The following is a 21770-nucleotide window of genomic DNA, read 5'->3' as shown; positions in this document are numbered from 1 at the left end:
TTTATATGCTTTCACATATAGCTTGTAAATGAATTGTTGGCTTTCACATTTGCAGATTGTCATTTCTTTTGAATAGTTTTTTCTGTAAAATCATATGCCCCTCCCCTGCCTGTGTGTGCATGTGAATGCACATTCCTGCTTATTCTCTCATATTTCAAGATAAAATGGGTCAGGAAACTATTTTTTGCAAAGAATTTGGTACCTTTAGTTGCTTCTGGGGCTCCTGGTCTATAAGATTTCCTAAAGTTCAGCCTTTATTCCTTGTCCTCTTTATAAACTTACTTTAAATCTTAAATCTTATTAAAATTTTCTCTTAGTATCTAAGATATGAATCCTACTGGTTTTCCTTTCCTATTTTTAGTTACTGGAAGCGTCTCTCTTCCTCTGCCCAGTCTTTCAGTACTGTAATTCCTACAGCCACCTCATTCTTCTATGCTTTCTAAGGAATCAAGCCACATCTTTCCCTCAGGGGCCTCACATGTGTCCCTTTCTTTCCCCTCTACCTCTTTTCCTATCTAGTTCTTACTCCTTTTCTTCCTCTACTCTTGTCCAGGTAAGGGACTGTTTGACTTTTGTCACACACGTCCTGCAGATTCTTTTTTCCACCTCTACTTTTTTTTTTTTTTTTTTTTGTCTGTCATGGGATTTGAACTCTGGGCCAGGGCACTGTCCTTGAGCTCTTCAGATCAGGGTTTGCACTCTACTACTTGAGTACCACTTACCTACTTCCGGTTTTCTGGTGGTTACTTGGAGATAAGAGTCTCATGGACTTTCCTGCCTGGGCTGGCATTGAACTGTGATCCTCAGATCTCAGAGCCTTCTGATTAGCTAGGATTATAGGCCCTAGCCACAGATGTCCGGCTTTCTACTTTTTGTATATAGGCTTATTTTGGCTAGACAATAGCCAATTCTCCATTTTATTATTCAATCAGAGATCTGTCCATGTTCATTCAAGAAGCTTGCAATAATAACCAGAGATTTTTAACAATTTAGACTAGTATGCAAAAAAAAATTGAAATCAATTAATGTGATTTCATAACAGCCAGCCCTCTTTATGTTTATGGTCTATTACTATTTTTGTAAATATGTTATATTTCCTAGTAGACTGTAAGTTCCTCAAAGGCAAGGGTCTTTCAGCTTGAATTTCCTTCAGAACATAACAATAATGTCTTTTTTCTTCCTTTTAATAGTAAGGTTTAAACTCAAGGCATTCTGCTCACTCTGCTTACTCAGTTGGTGCTCTACCACTTGAGCCATGCTTAGAGCTGAACTTTTTTGCTGGTTATTTTAGAGATGGAGTCTAGCAAACTTATTTACCCAGGCTGGTCTTGAACCACAATCCCCCAGATCTCAGCCTCCCACATAGCTACAACTACAAGCATGAACCACTAACACTTGGTTTTGCAAAGCGTCTTTTCCACAGTAGTTACAGAAAAAAAAATTGCTAGGATAAATTAATGAAAATAATTATTAAATCAATCAAAGGGAAATATTTATATTATAGCTTCCTAAGATTCTTCATTAGCATCTCAAAAGGAATGGCAAATGTGGAGTCTCTGGAATTGCTGCTTTGGCCTGCAGAGGTTTTTATTTGTGCCTAGATATGTAAAGCTGGAAAAATGTTATACCAAACTATCTGATAAAGTAGGCTTCTGTATGTGAAATGAGAAATACCAAACATTTCTATTACTTTGCCTTTCTGAGCAGAAAAGAAGATCCCTTCTTTTTGCTTTGAGCTTCTTGCTGATGGGTTTTCTGTTCAGCCTGCTAACCAGGGGTGCATTATTTGCCTTGTCTGAAAAGACCATTGGAACATGCTTGTCTCCTTTGAATTATACTTGGATATTAAGTCGCTGCTAGAAGAGGAGATATAGGTAAAGGGCTTCTGAAGTTGCGGAGAAATATTTCTTTAATTCTTGAAGCTTGTTAAATGAAATTTGTTATAATGGAGATCATAATCTAGTTGGTAGAAGAGATAAAATGGTTACTGAGGGATGTTTTTCCTTTGCTGCAAAATTGCTGTATTGGAAAATGGTTTGTCCAGTTCTCACACTATAAGGTGCTTTGCACCAATCTCATATCTTTCACAGAGCATTGCACAATGTTCAGATCACTCTTTTAAGTAGTTTGCTTTCTTACTGTGTTCATAATGTTGAAATGAGGTCATGATTTTGGTAAACATGGCAGCTTTAGAATATCTTGACCATTTGGCACTAATTGTTCACCAGCCAGCTATTGGGTGCTTTCAGAGGAGAAAGTGTGACCTTCAGGTTGTTGCTTTGGTTTGTTCTTTGATAAAGATCTTAAGGGTCACTTAACTTCAGTAAATTAAGTTCCTTGATAACTTTCACACTTTCTGTTTTTCCTGTGGTTTTCTCCCCCCATATGTTGCTTGCTGACAGTTATTGTATAGTAACTATGCATAGCTGGTGGAGGGGGAGCAACAAAGAAAACAATTAGGTCTGACTAAAGATATAAGATATAAGTAATGCTTTTTCATTCTAATGGATGCTGTGTTAAGACCAAGGCTCTTCTTCTCTAATTTAATCTGGGATTAGTCAAAGCTGTGGTGACTGTGGCTTAGTGCTTTGCACTGTGTGGCACAATTTGTTATCCTGAGTAGAGTTAGCGGAGGGACTAGAGCATTTATTTTCTATGATTGTATCAGGGGACATAGTTTTGAGTTGCCCAAACATCCCCTAGATTCTGGCTGGGAAGGGGAGCATAAAGCAACAATAAGATTAAAACAAAACAAAAAACTACTACAAACTAGTACTTGTCAGCTCAAAGGAATAGCTATAATTTCAAGCATTTTAGAAATTAAGTTTTATTTCTTGAAAAATACTAGTAAGTATTAATTACCTGAATTTAAGAATAGACTTGTGAAGTCAGAGTTTTGCCCCTCATCACTCCTAAAAGAAACGACTAGGAGTTCATTGTTGTTGTCACCTACCAAGAAGCAAACTTTGTCCAGCAATGATCACTCACATTTAGGAAAATAAATGTATTGTCTTATATTCTAGTGAGCCACCAGCTAATAAACCACATTGAACAGTTTTTGGAGACGAATGAAACACCATATTTTATGAAGAGCATGGACTGCATCAGAGCTTTTCGAGAAGACGCCATTCAGGTAACTGTCCTCTCCTGTATTGTTTTTCCCCTGCTGTCATGGGGAGAGGCAAACTAACACAAATAAGCCCCACAAATAAGCCGAGGATTTGGAAGTTTTCATTCTAGGTGTACAGAGCACTATAAACTATGGGACATAGTAATACTACTGCCATCATTGTCATTTTTGAGGAGCAGTGGGTGGTTGGGTGGGGTGTCTTATTCCTAGAAGTTTGCTTTTTAGAACTCTAGAGGCCTGGCTTTAGGTTCTTACTTAAAGAACTGAGGAAATTTCCATTGTAATCTCTGATCAGACCGGTCTGTCATTATTATGAAGGATGAGCTAAGTATTTTAGCAAAAAATGATGGAAAATATATATTGCTGTAGTTATCAAGAAATTCTTTACAAAGACAGGATGGAGAATCTAGATAAAACAATAAAGAAAAAATGCTGAAAAATAATTAGTCCTCCTCCCCATCCTTATGTGTATTTGTATGTACTTTCAATTCGTGTTTTTAATTGTGAAATTTTAGAAAACACTTCTAAAAAACCTCCCAAATTATTTGTAGGCCTATGTATTTCTAGCTAGGCAAGAGGTGAGCAAATTTGAAATACGAAGTATATATCTATTCATTTGTTTTGCCAGTTCTCGAGCTTGAACTCAGGGCCTGGGTGCTGTCCCTGAGGCTTCTTATTTTGGCTTAGGGCTAGTGCTGTACCACTTGAGCTACCACTCTACTTCCAGATTTTGTGGTAGTTTATTGGAGATAAGAGTCTCAGGAACTCTCCTGCCTGAGCTGGTTTCAAACTGCGTTCCTCAAATCTCAGAAAGTTTATTTATAAAGTAGGCAGAGTTGTTAATAGAGCTTCTCGTGTGGTTATTCATGAAATATTTGCTAAATAAATGAATTAATTAATTCTTGAATAATTTAAGGGCGTACAAAGAATGACAAGAAAATGAGAAATTTGTTAAAATTACATTAGAATAAAAGACTTAGAAGTAAATGACCCAAATACTCTATAGATAAAAGACAAGATTAGACTAGACTAGACTAAGGATGATTCATTTGGATAGAGAAAGATGTAGCTAAAAAGGGAAGAAAATGACAGTAAAAATGTATTGCTTTTTCAAGTACTACCCCAGGCAGTTATCTGATGGAGCATCCCATAACACTGTGCACACTATTGCTACTGCATGTCTATGACTGCTTAAAAAAAGAGAGGTCTAGCCAGGCATTGGTGGCTCATGTCCATAATCCTGGCTACTCAGGAGACTGAGATCTGAGGATCTTGGTTCAAAGTCAGTCTGAGCAGGAAGGCGGAAGGCTTGTGAGACTCTAATAAACTACCAAAAAGCCTGAAGTAGAACTGTGGCTCAAATGGTAGAGCACTAGCCTTGAGGAAAAGAAGCTGAAGGACTGTGCCCAGGCCCTGAGTTCAAGGCCCAGGACTGGCACCAAAAAAAAATAAATAAAAAAAGAGGTCTACAGTATAGCTCAGTGGTAAAGCATAGGCCTAGCATGCGCCTAAGTCCCAGCACTACAAAACAATAAAAGAAAAATGGGGGAAAGCATACGAGACCAGAGACACACCAGTCAATTTAATATAACACCCCTCCTTTTGGTTAATATTAGGGTTTGAACTCGGGACCTCCCATTTTCCAGATAGGAATTCTACCACCTGAGCCACTCTGCAAGCTTTTTTTGTGTTGTTATTTTTGAGTCGTGCCTTATGCCCAAGATGGCCTGTACCATAATCCTCCTCTTGTGCTTCTCCATATAGCCATTGTGCTTCTCTTGTAGCTGGGATAAGAGGTACATTCTTCTGCACCCAGCCATCAGTTGAAGTAGAGTTTTGCAAACTTTACCTGGCTGGCCTCCCCAATCTCCACTTCTCAAGTAATTAGGATTACAGACTTGATCCACTGTGCTTGGGAATATAGATTGAAAAATATAAATTGAAAAATAAATTTGAAAATCAAGGAAGGAAGAACCTAGAACAAATCATGTAAAGTGAGGGAAGCCAAGCTCAGAGAGACAAACAGTGTATGTTTTCTCTCATATGCAGAAGCTAGATCTAAAATATATTGGGACATGATAAATTACACAGGACTCCAGGCCTCACACACAGTGAGGCCAGTAGAAGATACTCTTAGGAGAGGAACACAATGCTTTTGTGCTTTGGAACATATAAAATAATATTTATCAAAATGAAGTACACGAAATGGAAACAGAAATTTCTTTTTTCTTTTTCTTTTTTCTTGTTTATTCATGTATCTGTCTTTGAGAGAGTAAAAGGGGCACAGAAATGGAAGGTCAAAGGGTGAATAAATGCAGTAGTCAAACTCACTAGACACTGTGTTGAAAATGAACTATACAACTTACATGTGAGGACAAGAGGGAAAAACTGGCAGAGAGCAGGGAAGGCTGACATTGTCCAAAAAGGAATGTACTTTACTAGATTTATGTAGCTGTAACCCCTCTGTACATCATCTTTATAATAGCAGTAAAATATATTTAATTTAAAAAATGACAAAAAAGAACATAAACACCAACTGATTCTTTGTTCCTGTTAAATAATTGATCATTTTATGTGATATATAATGGCACTTAGGTATGTTTTCTTTAAAAAAGGCAAGAGGCACAGGTGAGACAAGTTTCACTGGGTTGACAGTTACTAAAGCTTAGTCATTCTGTCTAGTTTCATTTGAAATTATCTGTAAATAAATACTAAAGCAAAACTGTAGGCTCCCCCAAAACTGTAGGCTGTGAGAATCTTTGTGTTTTCATGCATAGAAAGGTTTCTGGTTCAAAATGAACAAAGTAAATTTTAATTGCCAGCTTCTATTTTCCAAAGAAAAACCTTTCATTTAGGTTTTTTGCTTTTAATATAAATATGATGGCTTCAAATTAAATAGTTGTTTGGTCGGTATTGTATTCACTCTGACTGGTTGCCTCCTCCGCCTCTACTCCCTCGCACAGTTTTCAGAAGAGCAGCGCTTCAACACTTTCCTGAAAGCCCTTCGAGAGAAAGTGGAAATTAAACAATTAAGTCATTTCTGGGAAATTGTGGTCCAGGGTAAGGTGTCATTTGCTTCCCTCCCCCCCCAAATATTTATACTATTTTTTCTAAAAGTACACATAGCTTCTACTTTTAAATTACATAGCATGCCTTTGATGGGACTTTATGAATTTCTACTTCACTTCATAAAGTGCTCAGGATTCATTGAACTCAAAATCTTGCTAAATGAGCACAACCACAGTAATACCTAAGAAATAAACATCAGATATCCCATCTTTGAGTGGTGTGTCTAAGTTTCTGAAATTTCTGTTTGTTGAGCTCAGCAGCTTTGTGGGCTAATGTTTCCCCTTTCTCAGATTCTAGGCCATTTCAGCCATGCCGGGTCACAACACATGGATGACTCTCCTTCATTTTGTGTTCCTGCCACTTTTAATTACTGTGCTCTGGGCTTTCCATGTCAAGGCTCAGCCTCTTCATGCCCCAGAGCCATTCCATTGCCACTTTTGACAGCAGCCAGTGTGAATGGGGTTCCATGTTACTTTTGATGTTTAGTTTCTTTCATGCCATTTCCCACTTTTTCACAAATATTACCCAGTTAATTTTTTTTCAGAACCCAAGTATAGATTTCATTTCTTAGAAATACATATTAGGAAAACATGCTTAAGAGATGGTATGAAAACTTTTCACTTTTGATCAGAAGCCAGAATTTGTTTCTAACAGACAGCATTTTATCACATAGGCAACCATTTCCCTGACAGTTAATTTTTCAGCCCTTTAACCTCTACACTCGAGAGCAAAAGCAATTAGGATGGGTGGTAAACAGGGCTTGCTCAAATCACTTCTGTGTCCCTGTTGTTACCCCAGTAGATGAAATAGGTTGATTCCGGTGATTACTGAATGCTATAGCATATTATTTGCTGAAAAGAAACTTACAGGGTATGCATTTTCCAAGGGCTTATATACTATTGACAGACTACACACAACCTGTGCTGTTTCTAGGTACAAATGGATTTTAAATGCATGTGTTTTTCCGAAGGTATATCCTCCATGACCCATTTGAGATAGAGGAATAGCTTAGGGGAAGAGAAAACTAGAGAATAGATATTCTATCCTTGATTGGCCCTCATAGGGTTAAAATTGAAGAATGTCTGCAGAGTCCCACACTGGGTATGAAGTCATTCAAGCATTTATTTATTTATTGAGTATCACTCATGTAGTACATGGAGAGAAATTTGGGGAGGAATAAGATAGCCCCCATTCTTGTTGCAAGTATAGTCCATTAGGAGAGATAACATAGGTACACCTAGTGATACAGGATGTGATAAAGGCATTGCAAAGAGATAAACATTATTAGTGATCTGAGCATTCTAAAGAAAAAGGTATTTCTGTCTGGAGCTGATCAAGGAAGACTTCATGGAGCAGGTAGAACTTAAGGTAGCTTTTCTTGCTCATTATACTAGCCAAGACAGTAGAGAGGGTAATGTTGTGAGATGACAGGATAGTATGCATTAATTGCTATTACCATTTTATATTTTCTCTAGAACAGCATAATTTTATTGCTTAAAAAATCTCCATGGCCTGAGAATGTGGCTTAGTGGTAGAGTGCTTGCCTAGCATGTATAAAGCCCTGGGTTTGATTCCTCAGTAACACTTAAATAGAAAAAGCGGAAAGTTGCACTGTGGCTCAAGTGGTAGAGTGCTAACCTTGAGCCAAAAAGAAGTTCAGGGATAGTGCCCAGGCCCTGCGTTCAAGCCCTAGGACTGGAAAACAAAAAACACTCCAGAGCAGAGATAGACAGAGGTGTGGTAGAAAGGAAATGGAGGTTGAATTGATGAATTTAACCCCACGAATTGCTTTCTAGATGGAATTACACTGATCTCCAAAGATGAAGCCTCTGGAAGCTCTGTCACAGCTGAAGAAGCCAAACAGGTAAGAAGAGCTGACTCCCTGCTTTGGCTGAATTACTACACTGTTTTCCTTGATACCATTGAAGAAGTTAAATTTTAAGATTAACTAAAATAGGGAAACCCATTCTTTACTCAACCAACAAGTGAACCAACAAGTGCAACCTCTTCATGTGAGACAATATAATCTGCTTGGTTTCCCATTGACCATGGTTATGTTTCAAGAACTTACCTACAGTCCTGGCCTCTGTGGCTATAAAATTGCTGAGCCCAAAATATACCACATTTAACTAGAGCCCAGTAAGGGCTGTAATTCCCACCAAGGCCACACTTGAGTCACCTGGGAGCTCTCCCTACCCCCTTTGTAAATACTGAATAAAAATAAGGGCTGGGGGTGTTGCTTGTAGCTCAGTGATTCAACTCCCAGAACTGCAAAACAACAACAAAGCAGTACAGGTTCTGTTGTTCTGAGATGGGTCCTGGGATGGTTTGTTTGTTGGAGCCCTTTGGGTGATTATAACTCACAGTAAGTACAGGAACACTAATAGTCTAGCAAAATGGACAACTAGATGTTTTCAATCAAAGACTCCATGTAATTGGCACAGTTGTTAGGTCCAGGCGTTCCTGTTTGGTGTATGAGTATTGAATTGGACTCAGCTATGATTCTAGTACATATGCTGCTTAGTTAGTAGTCCTTCATTGTACCTCAAGGTTGTGATGAAATTGAACTGAATAGCTCAAAAGCTGAAGGTGTTTGCTTTGTAGTCACTGTAGCATAGTACTGAAAGCCAGAAGTTAGGAAGCTGAGACTCATCTCATGCCAAGCCTAGAAGTATGCTGCACACTGATCAGTGACAACACCCTGTGCTCTAGGAGCCCAAGAAAGCTTAGTTACTGGATATTTTTGAGACTCAAAAAGTAATTGTACATGCTAAGGGAGAGCTTAACCTGGAAGGCTGAGGGACAGGAATCAGTTAAGGAAATGGCAAGAACAAGGCTGGAATTGTTCATCTTTTGTGTAAATTCAGGACAAATTGAAAATATCATTTTTTTCTTATTTATTGTCAAAGTGATGTACAGAGAGGTTACAGTTTTATATGTTAGGCCTTGGGTACATTTCTTGTACTGTTTACTACCTCCTCCCTCATTCCCCCCTCCCCCCTCCCCCTTTCCCTCTCCCCCCATGAGTTGTTCAGTTGGTTTACACCAAATGGTTTCGCAAGTATTGCTTTTGTAGTCATTTGTCTCCGGTTTTGATATTCCCTTTCACTTTCCTAGTTCTAATACCAGTATATACAGTTTCCAATGTACTCAGATAAGAAACAGTGATAGTGCGGGTACAACCACAGGAAGGGGATACAAGAGGATCATCAACGATAGAAGCTACAGTTTCACATGGCATGTTGAAAGTAATTACAACAATGATATAACAGTCATTTCCGTAACATGGAGTTCATTTCACTTAGCATCATCTTATGCATTCATAAGTGACTAGCCTAAACCTGTGCTAATTATTCCCTATGAGGGAGACCATAGAGTCTATGTTTCTTTGGGTCTGGCTCACTTCACTTAGTATAATTTTTTTCCAAGTCCTTCCATTTCCTTACGAATGGGGCAATGTCATTCTTTCTGATAGAGGCATAAAATTCCATTGTGTATATATGCCACATTTTCCTGATCCATTCGTCTACTGAGGGGTCCATAGTGTCTGCCAGTCTTCTGCAACCCTATACTGTGTACCACGGAGCTTCAGAATGTCACTTCACTGTGTTTGGTTTTATTTCTATTTGTTACTTTATCCAGAGTTGTATTTCCCCCCTTGAACCAGAGTGTATCAGTCAGTTTTCCAGAGAAATAGAACCAACATGCATACATACAGAGAGAGAGAGAGAGAGAGAACTTTTTTTTTTTTGCCAGTCCTGGGGCTTGGACTCAGGGCCTTTTATAGTAGAGCTGGGTGGAAAAGCTGGGCACTGTAACCTAGCCAAGTTGACACAAGAATAAAACCTTGTCTGTCGGCTTTTTCTAGGAAAGTAAGTTGACATATATTTAATTTTAGTCGTTACTGCATTATGAAAATCTGTCATCCAAGTGAGAGTTGCATATATATTATAGTTTTTGTAAAGTGCTGTTCTATCAAAGGTAATGTTTCCTCCACAAAATTCATCTTAACCAAAAAGTGTCTATAGTTCAGTGAATCCAGAATGTTAGAGAAGAAAAAGATCTTTAAAAAGATAATGTACTTAAAAATGGTACAAGGCTTGTTCTTTTTTTTTGCCAGTTGTGGGCCTTGAACTCGGGGCGTGAGCACTGTCCCTGGCTTCTTTTTACTCAAGGCTAGCACTCTGCCAACTTGAACCACAACACCACTTCTGGCCTTTTCTATATATGTGGTGCTGAGGAATTGAACCTAGGGCTTCATGTATACAAGGCAAGCACTCTTACCACTAGGCCATATTCCTAGTCCCAAGGCTTGTTCTGTATCACAAATGTGAATACTTTATTTTGAATCGAAGTGCACCTATAGAACCTGAGCATTGTAAATTTTAATGTTTGACCCATTGAGCTGTAGAGGGAAATTTTAGCTAATTGGTAGGAATGAGAAGGTGTCCTTAGTTGATTTAGTATCAACAGAACTGACTTCAGTTGTAGTGTAACCCAGATCTGGGAATGTTTGCCATCGTTGAGGAATCAGTGAAAAACAAGTGGATTCTCTGTCTCTAACGGCCAGCTTCTCCCAGTCAGGGCATAGTCAGTATGCTTCTAGCACTACATGCACAACTCCATTGTCTTAGTCACTGAGAAGTTAGGAAGTCCAGCTGAAACATATGGTACCCCAGTTCTGTGGGGTGGCCCTTTGGTATATATTATATCTTAACCTCTGAAAAAAATGTATTGCATGTTAACCTTGCAGATTTGCTTTTCTACATTTACTAGTTAGTGCTTCCCTCAGTTTAGTATTTGTACAAGTACTTATGTAGCATTTTCATTTCTCATGAACATTCACATTACATGGTAGTCACATAGAGCATATATGTTATATGTGAATAGTGGTAGGAATTTCCAGTTGCTGTTAGTAGCAGTTACCAAGTTGAATGTGTCTTAACTCCAGAACTGTAGAGCTTGGCACCGGCTCTGTGATTTTTGCAGTGACCTGCTAAGAAATAAAAAGAGCAGAATATAATCCCTGTTACCACTGGGAACCCAAACCCCAGAAGGATTTAGTGAGTTGCACGGGGCACACTCAGAGGCAGCAAGAGGATGAATACGGCAGTCCTTGTGTCTGAGCTGGACTTTGATCCCTGAATAGATCAGATTGTACAAGCGGAACCTTAGACCAACAGTCTCTGGAGTGCAATCGTCCCTGCTGCTTCATCTCTGATCATCTGGCCCACTTACTCACTGCCATACAGAGCTTGGAGTAACCGAAATACTATAAAGTGGGAGCTGAATTCTGGTTCCCCTTCAATAGGCACTGCCGGGTCTGCTTTAATATCAAGTGAAACCTTTTGGTTTTGCTTTTGGAATAAAACTTGATTTTTGTATTAAAAACAGCATCTGTTGGTTTTAGAGAGAAGTACAGAAAAGAGAACACACATACAGATAATAATGAGGAGATCTATAAATTAAGATTCTGGCTCAAGGTTTTGTTTTTGTTGGTGATTTGTTGGTGGTACTAGGGCTTTAACTCAGGGCCTTGCCATTAATAGTCTGGTACTCTACCACTTCAGCCACATCCCCAGCCCTTTTTTTGTTTGAATTTTTCATATAGGGTCCCATGTTTTTGCCTAAGACTGCCCTTAAACTGAAATTCTACCAATATCCTCCCACATACCTGGGATAACAGGCATGTGTCATTATAATTAGCTTTTTTGATGTTGAAATGGAGTCTCGCTAACTTTTTGCCTGGGCTGTCCTTGAGCTGGGCTTGTCCTTGTCCTTGTCCTTGATCTTACCTTTGCCTCCTGAGTAACTGAGATTGCAGGCATCAGCAACAATACTTCTAGCCTTTTTTTGTTTTCATAAGGGAGACATAGTTCAGTCATTTCACTTAGCTAGTTAAGGAAGTACAGCCACTTTTGACCAGACCCTGGAATGTTCATTTGCATTGCTTTCAGGTGTTAGGTTTGGTTAAATTGCGTATCATCTTTTTAAAAAGCTTGACTATATGCCAAGTGCTTATGGCTCACTCCTGTAATCCTAGCTACTCAAGAGACTGAGATGGAGTATCATGGTCCAAAGCCTGCTCCAGTAAAGTCTGTGAGACTCTTATTTTTCAGTTAGCTAGTGGTAGAGTGGTAGAGTAGTAGCTTTTAACAAAAAACATCTCAAGGACAATGTTCATGCCCTGAGTTCAAGCCCCAAGACTGGCCCCAAACCAAAGAAAAGTTGACTATAATAAGAAAGATAGATCAATCCTCATAGTCTATCTATATTCTCTTAATGCATTTACCATAAGTTATTTAAAGTTAGCAAACTGGAATTCTTTCTACTAAACGGTGACTTTTGGGGGGGCTGGGGGTCAGTTGTGGGGCTTGAATACAGGGCCTGAGCATTGTCCTTGAGCTTTTTTTGCGGAAGGCTAGTGCTCTACTACTTTGAACTACAGCACCGTGTCCATATATTTAGGAGGAAATAATCCCAATATGTTAATTTTATATGCAATTAAATTATTACTTTACCTTCATGACAATAAGGAAAGCCATTTCCTTCTAATATGTTTCTGTGTGGATTTTATGGTTCTTTGAGATATACAGATAAGTCAGCACTGTGGTAGATGTGGAAAATTCTTCCATAAATTTAGATGACACTTAAAATTTTTTATTATCATAAACGTGATGTACAGATAAATCAGGTAATGAGTATATTTCAGTGGATATTTTATATAATTTTATTTATTAAGGTCTTGTATAGAGGGATTACGATTTCATACTTCAAGTAATGAGTACATTTCTCTTTTGGATAGTGTCACCATTTTCTTCACTTTCCCCCAGTTTCCTCTCTTCCCTGCCCACAAGTTGCATAGTTATTTTTCCAAATAGTGGATACTTTTTTGATTAAATTTCCTGACACCTCTCATTCTACTTTGAAATCTAAGCATACATATTGCCCTTTCTTGATAAATTATTATTATTATTATTATTTTTGCTCAAGGCTAGCACTCTACCATTTGAACCACTTCCAGCTTTTTCTATATATGTGGTGCTGAGGACTCGAACCCAGGGCTTCCAAGTATATAAGGCGAGCACTTTACCACTAGGCCATATTCCCAATAACTTATTTTTATTATCATTATAGCTGTCATTCTTTTTTACTTCACTTTTTCTGTTTGTGGTAGTTAGACATGCCACTAGCATTTAATGTTGGGTAAAGTTTTTATGTGGCCCCATGTGCCTTCATCCATCTTCATTCTCACTGCCTAGCTCCATGGTAGGTAGAAGAATAAACATAGTATGTCTCACAGCACATCATCTCTCTTGGAATCCAGTTCAGAGACTGACCACTCCATTTTCTCCTCTTTGTTGAGATCACAAGGGGAATAGAGAATCTATCCCGATGGCTATTTGTGGGAGTCCAGGCAGCTGTGCTATGTTTATATAATCATTGGAGACAAGTATTAGATTGGTTTTAAAGGTTTTGAGCTTTTGTTTTCCTTGTTAACTGCCTTATCTTTCTTTATTGTTGATGTTCATCGATTTTCCACCTTCATATCATAAATGTTCAAAACTTAATGATCAGATTATTTCATCAGTATGATCTAAGAGGTAAAAGTAGTTTAGCTAGGTGTCTCACAGTAAGCTTATCAGTAGCACAAGTGGCCAGAGCCTAGAGCCAGCTATTTCAACCACCCTTGTACCACACCAAGGTTCATGTGCCACTGTTTCAAGAAATATTCATGTGCCCTCTTTCAAGAGTACACTCAGTGAGTATGTACGGGTATGTGAGTATATTAAGTTTTATGAAGGATTCTAAGATAGAGTTGAATCATTTGTCTCTGGATGTAGAGATATACACCTTTAATCCTAGCTCTTGGGAAACTGAGGCAGGAAGATCATGAGTTCAAGATTATCCTGGACTATATAGCAAGCCCTGTCTCAAAAGAAATAAAGAAGAAAAGAATGATTTCTCTGTTGGACTCTATAATATTTTTTCTTAGCCCTTTTCTATTCTAAATCTCTGGTGTCATTTTTCTGTATGTCAGTATAACAAAACCAATAACATCGGGCTGGGGATATAGCCTAGTGGCAAGAGTGCCTGCCTCGGATACACGAGGCCCTAGGTTCGATTCCCCAGCACCACATATACAGAAAACAGCCAGAAGCGGCGCTGTGGCTCAAGTGGCAGAGTGCTAGCCTTGAGCGGGAAGAAGCCAGGGACAGTGCTCAGGCCCTGAGTTCAAGGCCCAGGACTGGCCAAAAAAAAAAAAAAAAAAAAACCACTAACATCCTAATGTTCCCTGATTTAGAACCTGATATGTTTAATTTTAAAATAAAAACAAAAACATCTTTTCTGTGCCTATACCAGGGCATGAACTTGGGACCTGAATGCTGACTCTTAACTTTTTTTTTTTTTTTTTAATTTTGGGGAGACATTCTTTTTATTTTTTATTTTATTTTTTATTTTTTTGCCAGTCCTGGGCCTTGGACTCAGGGCCTGAGCACTGTCCCTGGCTTCCTTTTGCTCAAGGCTAGCACACTCTGCCACTTGAGCCACAGCGCCACTTCTGGCCGTTTTCTATATATGTGGTGCTGGGGAATCGAACCCAGGGCCTCATGTATACGAGGCAAGCTCTCTTGCCACTAGGCCATATCCCCAGCCCCTCTTAACTTTTTTTTCATTTTACACTTAAAAGGTTGCCTCTTTTTTTTCTTTATTGTCAAAGTGTAATACAGAGTGGTTACAGATTCATATGAAAGGCAGCGAATACATTTCTTGTTCTACTTGTTACCTCCTCCCTCATTTGCTCCTCCCTCCTCCCCCTTCCTCTTTCCCCCCCAAGAGTTGTGCAGTTGGTTTACACCAAATGGTTTTGTAAGTGTTACTTTTTGAATGGTTTGTCCTTTTGTTCTTTGTCTCTCAATTTTGGTATTCCCTCTCCCTTCCCCAGTTCTAATACCCATATAAACAGTATCCAGGGTACTCAGATGTGATACAGTGGTAGGGAGGGTACAGCAACAGGAAGGGAGTACAAGAGAAACAAAACTAAACAAACCAATCAGTTAAACAAACAGACAAGGAAAAAGAAAACAAAAAAATAGTACGAGTTCACATGGCATGTTGAAAATAATTACAACAGTGGTTTACCTCTTGTTTAACTTTCTTTTTTTAAAGATTCCTATTTTTTATTCTTTGTCTCCCCCTTCAATACAAGGACATTACATAAGCAAAATCAGGCAAAATTGAGGACAAAAAGAAATAACCTCACAGTCATTAAAAGATTATAATATTCATCTCTGGGAAATAAAAACAAATCACCAAAAGAAAACAAATAAACATGGATGACATTGGTTATCTGAGTAAGATTATCCATCACTTTGATTTAATTTTGCATTTGCAGAGCATGATGCTGAAAAACTTAATAGCTTTTTTTTTTTCTGTTTCTTAACTTTTCTTAACTTAGTCCTCAGACCTCATCCTCCAGAGTAGCTAGGATTGTAAATGTGAGCCTGTTAAAAAATAATGATTTAAATGATTTTAAATGGATTCTATATGTAGTAGATATATTTGTCACATGATACAATTTGATGAATTCTTATGATTTCGTATAACTGGATGCCAGTACTTAAAAGCTTCCTGATACTTTCCAGCCAGAACCTTCTTGTCTTCCAAGTGATTTCTGTCACAGGAAAGTAGTCTGTTCTCCATTTGTATAATGCTTTCTCTGGTTCATTCACATTATTATTCATTCTTTTTTTTCCTCTGATGGTGCTTGGGTTTGAACTCAGGGTCAAAATTGTTAGGCAAGCACTGTATTACTTGAGCCATGACCCATAACCCCTTTTTGCTTTAGTGATTTTTGGGGGGGGAAGTGTGTCTGGGACCAGCCTCAAACTACAATCTTTTACCTGTGTGTTTGGCATAGCTAGGATGACAAGCATGAGCCACCACACCAGGCTTGTTGATTGAGATAGGCTCTTACTAATTTTTTTGCCCAGGCTGGTCTTAAATCACAATTCTCTCATGCTCAAAACTTAGTGGTCTACTACATTCATTCATTCATTCTTTGGTATAGCCATGTAGTATCCCTTAAAGGCCATACCACAATTTGTTTGTACAATTGCCTGATGATGGGAATTTGATCATTTTTGAACTTTGGCAATTATGAATAAAAACACAGCAGATATTCTTGTATGAATCACTTGATGGATATATATTGATATATCCTTAATAATTAGAACATAGAATTATACTATCAAATCATTTTGGCATACTTTATTTCATCTGATAGTCATGAAATCCCATGAGATAGAAGATATCTTTTAGTGAGATACAGTATTTCCATTTTGTTTTTGAAAAAAATTAATTATAAAATTGTCAGATGGCTTTCTAGGGTCCCTGAGAAACCAAGGCCTAAGGTTATGAAAGTGCTGTTTGCAGCATGCTGTGTGATTTCTCTGCTGCACTCTTTATTGAATGAAATAGATGGCATTAATGAATCTGTAGATATCATTAATGAAACCCAGTTTATGTCCTTTTAGGCTCTCCTTTGTTTGTTTTGAATTTTGTTTGTTTGTGGTGTTAAGGATTGAACCTAGTGTTGTTTTTTGTTTTGTTTTGGTGTGGTGTTTGCCAGTCCTGGGGCTTGAACTCAGGGCCTGAGCACTGTCCTTGGCTTCTTTTTGCTCAAGGCTACCACTCTACCACTTGAGCCACAGCGCCACTTCTGGGTTTTTCTATATATGTGGTGCTGCAGAATCGAACCCAAGGCTTCATGTATACAAGGCCAGCACATTACCACTAGGCCATATTCCCAGCCCTGAACCTAGTGTTTTATGCAAGTGCTTTACTACTGAGCAATGCCACCAACCTGAGGCTTTCCTTTTATTAGCATATTTAGTTGTACATAGGATTTCTTCGTGGTTTTTCCATACATGCCTATAATAGTGTAGTTAAATGCTGTGTGTTTGCGCGTGCGTGTGTAGTATGCGTGCGCACACGCATACACACGCCAGTCCAGGGGCTTAAACTCAGGGCCTGCGCACTGTTTATGAGTTTCCTTTGCCCAAGACTAGCACTTCTACCGTTTGAGTCATGGCTCTACTTGTGGCTCACAGACTTTTCTGCCCAGATTGGCTTTGAACTGCAATTTCAGATCTCAACCGCCTATATAGCTAGGATTGCAGGTGTGAGTCACTAGTGCCCGGCGTGATGCTTTTTATACACCTGGAATCACCTGACATTGCTAAAATCAGCCCTATGGAAGCCAGGTGCTTGTAAGTTGGGCATGTAAGGCTCTAAGCAAAGGCCATGTGTTAGCATTTAGCTTTAATGGAGAGGTGTGGCTGACAGTTCCAACACAGTGGTTATTGATTCCTTTTCTCAGTGTGTGGCCAGGATTGTATTTCCTTGTATTTAAAGAGTAGTAGTTTGTTCATTTCACAAAGATCTGCAAGTAAAGAGGCTCTTTGTGGTAACCTCAAGTAAATGGATGGGGACATGTGTTACACAAGTGTCTGTTCTATTTACTCTCTACCTTTTTTTTTTTTAAGCATATTACAGAGGGAAGAACAGGACAAAAGATGAGAGTTGACTCCTACCCCTTTCTGCTGTGCTCAGAGAAATCTGTCTTTTATTGAGAAAGCAGGCCAATCCTTGAATTTTCTGCTTGGCCTCTAGCTTCCCTGTCAGTGCACAGCGTGGAAATGACTTGCAGTTAGAAACTCTGATGAGAAGGAATGATATGTGTAAGAAAGCAGCTTTGCCCGGGGCGGGCTTTGGGAAGGATAATGGATAGCAACCCATCTTTTAGCCATAATATGCTTATGCAGAAACTTGAAGCAGATCTGTCAGGAAACCAGCTGCAGATGCTTAATCCTTGATGGAAATGAAGACTTCTTTTGCTGCAGCCCTTTTCCTAGGAATTTGGCCTTGTCTCGAAGATGTGCTGTCTGTGTTTAATTATACACACCATGGTCCTACTGTGCAGATGGTTCTACCCTACTTTAATTGCACTATGAAGGGGCTTTGTGGGTAGAGGAGTATGGGAATTGGAGCTAAAAGAGGATGGATGCCAAAAACCATTACAGATTTTCTAGATTTATCAATAAGCTATTACCATGTTTCTCCTTACTAAGGTAACGAATGTAGTAGACTGTTGCACCATTGAGCCTGTGGAATTTATCCTTTGCTTGAGAGATGCTGGCCATTTGTGGCCTCATAGATGTTGATGGCAAGACACACTTCTGCCTTTCATTTTCACCCTGACTGGTTAAGTCCTACCCTGTAGCTGTCTTTTTCTGATATACAGAAAATATTGCATTGCTTAATGATAACCAGTAGGAGAGGTGTGGTGCAAAATAAAAATCACTTTAACAGCAGTAATAAAGAACATAAAGATGAACAGGAATCTAGGGTAGAACACAGTTTATGCAACTGTTAGCCACAAACCATATGCAAATAGATGCTTGAATTCTTTCCTCATTTATTTGTGTTTGACCCTGACATACATTTGTTGATTATCACCCAGAATAAAAGCATGAAGTTAATGATACAGAAGTTACATTATGGTCCTGTTAAAGACTGTCCCCTGCTGCTAGGATTTTCTGTCTATTGTGGCATTGATTCCCAACCCTGTACACGGTCCAGTTTAATGTCAGCAAAGCACGATAGAAAGATCCATAAAAGACTCTTAAATGATAAGGTCACGGTGCTGATGGAAGCAATGCTCAGTCATGCTGAAACATCCTTTGCTGTAACTTGTATGTGTTTGTTTGTTTGTTTGTTTTGGTGCATGAGGAATGGCAGGATAGGCACAGCTTGCTTTCTACCACTTGTTGCAAGCAGCCTAATACTTACTGGTTTATGATTTGCTAGAGATGCCCTTATGTGTAGGAAAAACAGTTCTTGCCATAATTTCATGCTTTTCTCTTTTGAGTTGAGGCAGCTGCAGGAGAGCTAGAGGTGAGCTAGAAGGTTCCCTTGCCACACGTTGCTCCACTGCACATGACTACCTGAGGGATGCTAATAACAGTGAGGCCTGCCCCACCCTTTCCCACCCTTTTAGGGCAGTCACTCCTACAGACTTGTCTACCACCTGAAGTGTTACAGATGTTACCAGAAGATCCCTTTTTTCTCTTAGGACAGGTAGTCATTGGTAGAACCTAGCTCTTAGATGCAGTTGCCACATGCCACATGTTTGAGAAGATCCCCACCATTGTATCTTTGGGGACAAAACAAAGACTCCCACCATTATGTCATGAGAGGCAGGGTGGAAGGAGTGTTCAGACAGCTTGTAGAGACAGGCATCCACTCCGTTTTAAAACCCTGAATGTCATTTGTTGGCCCTTATAGACTTGACCTCAGGACCTTTTCCTTTTCTCTCTTTGTCTTTTAGAAGCTCTGGGTCTTGAGCACTGGAGAAAAGTTCTCATGTGCCTCGTTTCAAGCAATTTCTAACATAAATGGAAGACTTTCTGTAAAATGGATAAACAGCTCCCAAGCAGATGCATTTTTGTGTTTCACATTACTCACTAGAAGTTTTTACCCCTTTTTGTGCTCAGTGGGCTTCAGGAGTAGATGATTATAAGTCTACTTTATTCTTATGCTCCTTTCAAAAGCGATAAAAGATATACTGGTTTAAGGCACGAGATTAATTCCTGAATGATGAAATGCCAGGTGTGCACAGCTCTGATATTGTGCCCTTTGAAGACATCATCTCAACAAGCTGACATTTCTTCCTCTTTCATAAGAATGTTCTCTGGTGACTAGGTAGTGTCGATGTTGAACCTCAAAATTGGCCTTCTTGTACACAGCAAAAGAGAGTGTGCCAAAATGATGTTTCTTTGGGGCCTTTTGTAGTGAAACTTTACAAAGCACTTCTTCCTAGGTTTGCCTGTCACAATGTTAGTGGACTGTTTCTTCCAACAAAGAGGCAGTTGAGAAACATCTCCAACTTTCTGTTCACAGTTTCTGGCCCCCAAAGAACCAAATGAAGATGTGTTAGCTGCATTTGAAGAAGGTGGTGATGTGGATGATTTAGTAAGTACTTTTAGTATGTACCAGATATTAAAAGATCACAATTGCCTGATCTGTGAATATAGCCCAAAAACTCCTTATTGTAGGCTTTTTATTATTTAATTATCTCTAGCACACTAGAAACAACCTACACTATTATTTCTTACCTTTACCCATTTAATCAGATAGGTAATTTCATCTTGGAAATTCCTGTGGTATTTAGTTTCAATTATATTGTTCATTCAGATTAATCCTTTCCTTTGAAAAGCTAAAAAGAGCAGGGGAGGTGATTTCCTAAGTAACAAAATGTTACAATTTACTGAAATTGTTCTTAGCTAGGAATAAGCAATACAACATACAATTTGTGTGGGTTGACAAATACAAATAGCCTTTAAAAAGCCTACTTCTTAAATGTTCTCAATTAACTTACTATAAACAAAGCAGACTGATAGGCACTAGAAGGTGTCTGGACCTCAGCCTGCCTTGTGGGTGCCTGGCAAGCTGTGTAAAAGGTGGCTTTTGAACCCATCTCTCATGTTTGGGAACTTTATACCTTTTAGCCTTAAATGGTAACTGTCCAGTAGAGACAATATACTGTGCTATCAGCCTTTTTGCAAAGATGTCCTTAGCACTGAAATGAGGAAATACTTAACTTCTAAATAATGGACAGTAAAATTACTATGCAAGTCCCTGTAGGCCTACCAATCTAGTTTTCATTAAGCTGTCATGCAAGCAACACTGTTCTGAATTTGGCCTGTTCCTTTCTAAATACACTGTTCTTGTTTGCAGCTGGATATGATATAGGCCATGGTGTGGGGAAACCTTGGGCTGCCATCTCTTTGGTCCTGGGAACTCTACTAGAACAACCTGGAAGAGGCCCCCTCAGGGGGACCAGAAGCTCCGAAGATCCTGCTAGCAGGTTACTCTGAAGTGAATCAGAGTCTCTCTGTTGGAGTGAACACATACGTTATACATTGTAAGGGATAATTTTTGACCCCATTCATGTTTATAAAGTTAGTCATTTTCTGACTGGCACATTATTTCTTTTGTGGCATTATTTTTCTCAATATATGACACACATATTTTGAAGTTTCTGGAAAATAACTTTCCTCCTGAGTTGGTGTACTGGTGAAGACTAGTGTATGTGTGAGGTGCCTGGTATCTCATGTGGCACCAGGGCATGGTCACTGGTGAGATTCTCCACCTTCCAGAACTCCCTGGTCTGATGCTCCAGTTGGAACCACATCTTGCGCCGATTGAGGTAGCATTTGTTTCTTACCATCCAATAACAAAGGTAGGAATATCGTGAATAAAGGCCAACCCAACCTGTTTCCCCTTTAGTCAGGCCTTTTAAATTACCTCATTACTTTGGCTTTGTGTACTGTAGTTTTCCTTCACTGGGGTGGGGTGGGGGCCCCATTTCCTTGCATAAGCACTGAAGGAAGGATTAATGTGTTCTGATGAAGAAAAGGCCCTTATTAGTGAACCTGGGAAACAAAAAGAAAAACTGAGAAATTCACTACCAGTGATTAGGAATGTGTCATCCCACTTTTCCGCT

General features: G+C 39.0%; 1 protein-coding gene across 3 annotated transcripts in view; it reads left to right on the top strand.

The window, feature by feature from the left end:
* Xrcc5 (X-ray repair cross complementing 5) overlaps positions 1-21247 on the top strand; it is a 96383-nt gene extending 75136 nt beyond the window's left edge. For all 3 annotated transcript variants that reach the window (XM_048344801.1, XM_048344800.1, XM_048344802.1), the window contains 5 exons: positions 3024-3133; positions 6094-6190; positions 7996-8063; positions 20165-20236; positions 21002-21247. In XM_048344801.1, the coding sequence (XP_048200758.1) occupies positions 3024-3133; positions 6094-6190; positions 7996-8063; positions 20165-20236; positions 21002-21016 (362 nt within the window). In that variant the 3' untranslated portion in view covers positions 21017-21247. The remainder of the gene's footprint in view (positions 1-3023; positions 3134-6093; positions 6191-7995; positions 8064-20164; positions 20237-21001) is intronic.
* Positions 21248-21770: the final 523 nt, after the last annotated feature.

The sequence above is a fragment of the Perognathus longimembris genome, chromosome 4 (assembly GCF_023159225.1).
Source record: "Perognathus longimembris pacificus isolate PPM17 chromosome 4, ASM2315922v1, whole genome shotgun sequence".
NCBI classification, from domain to species: Eukaryota; Metazoa; Chordata; class Mammalia; order Rodentia; family Heteromyidae; genus Perognathus; species Perognathus longimembris.
The sequence above is the reverse complement of the archived record's forward strand: the minus strand, read 5'-3'. Positions and strand labels throughout refer to the sequence as shown.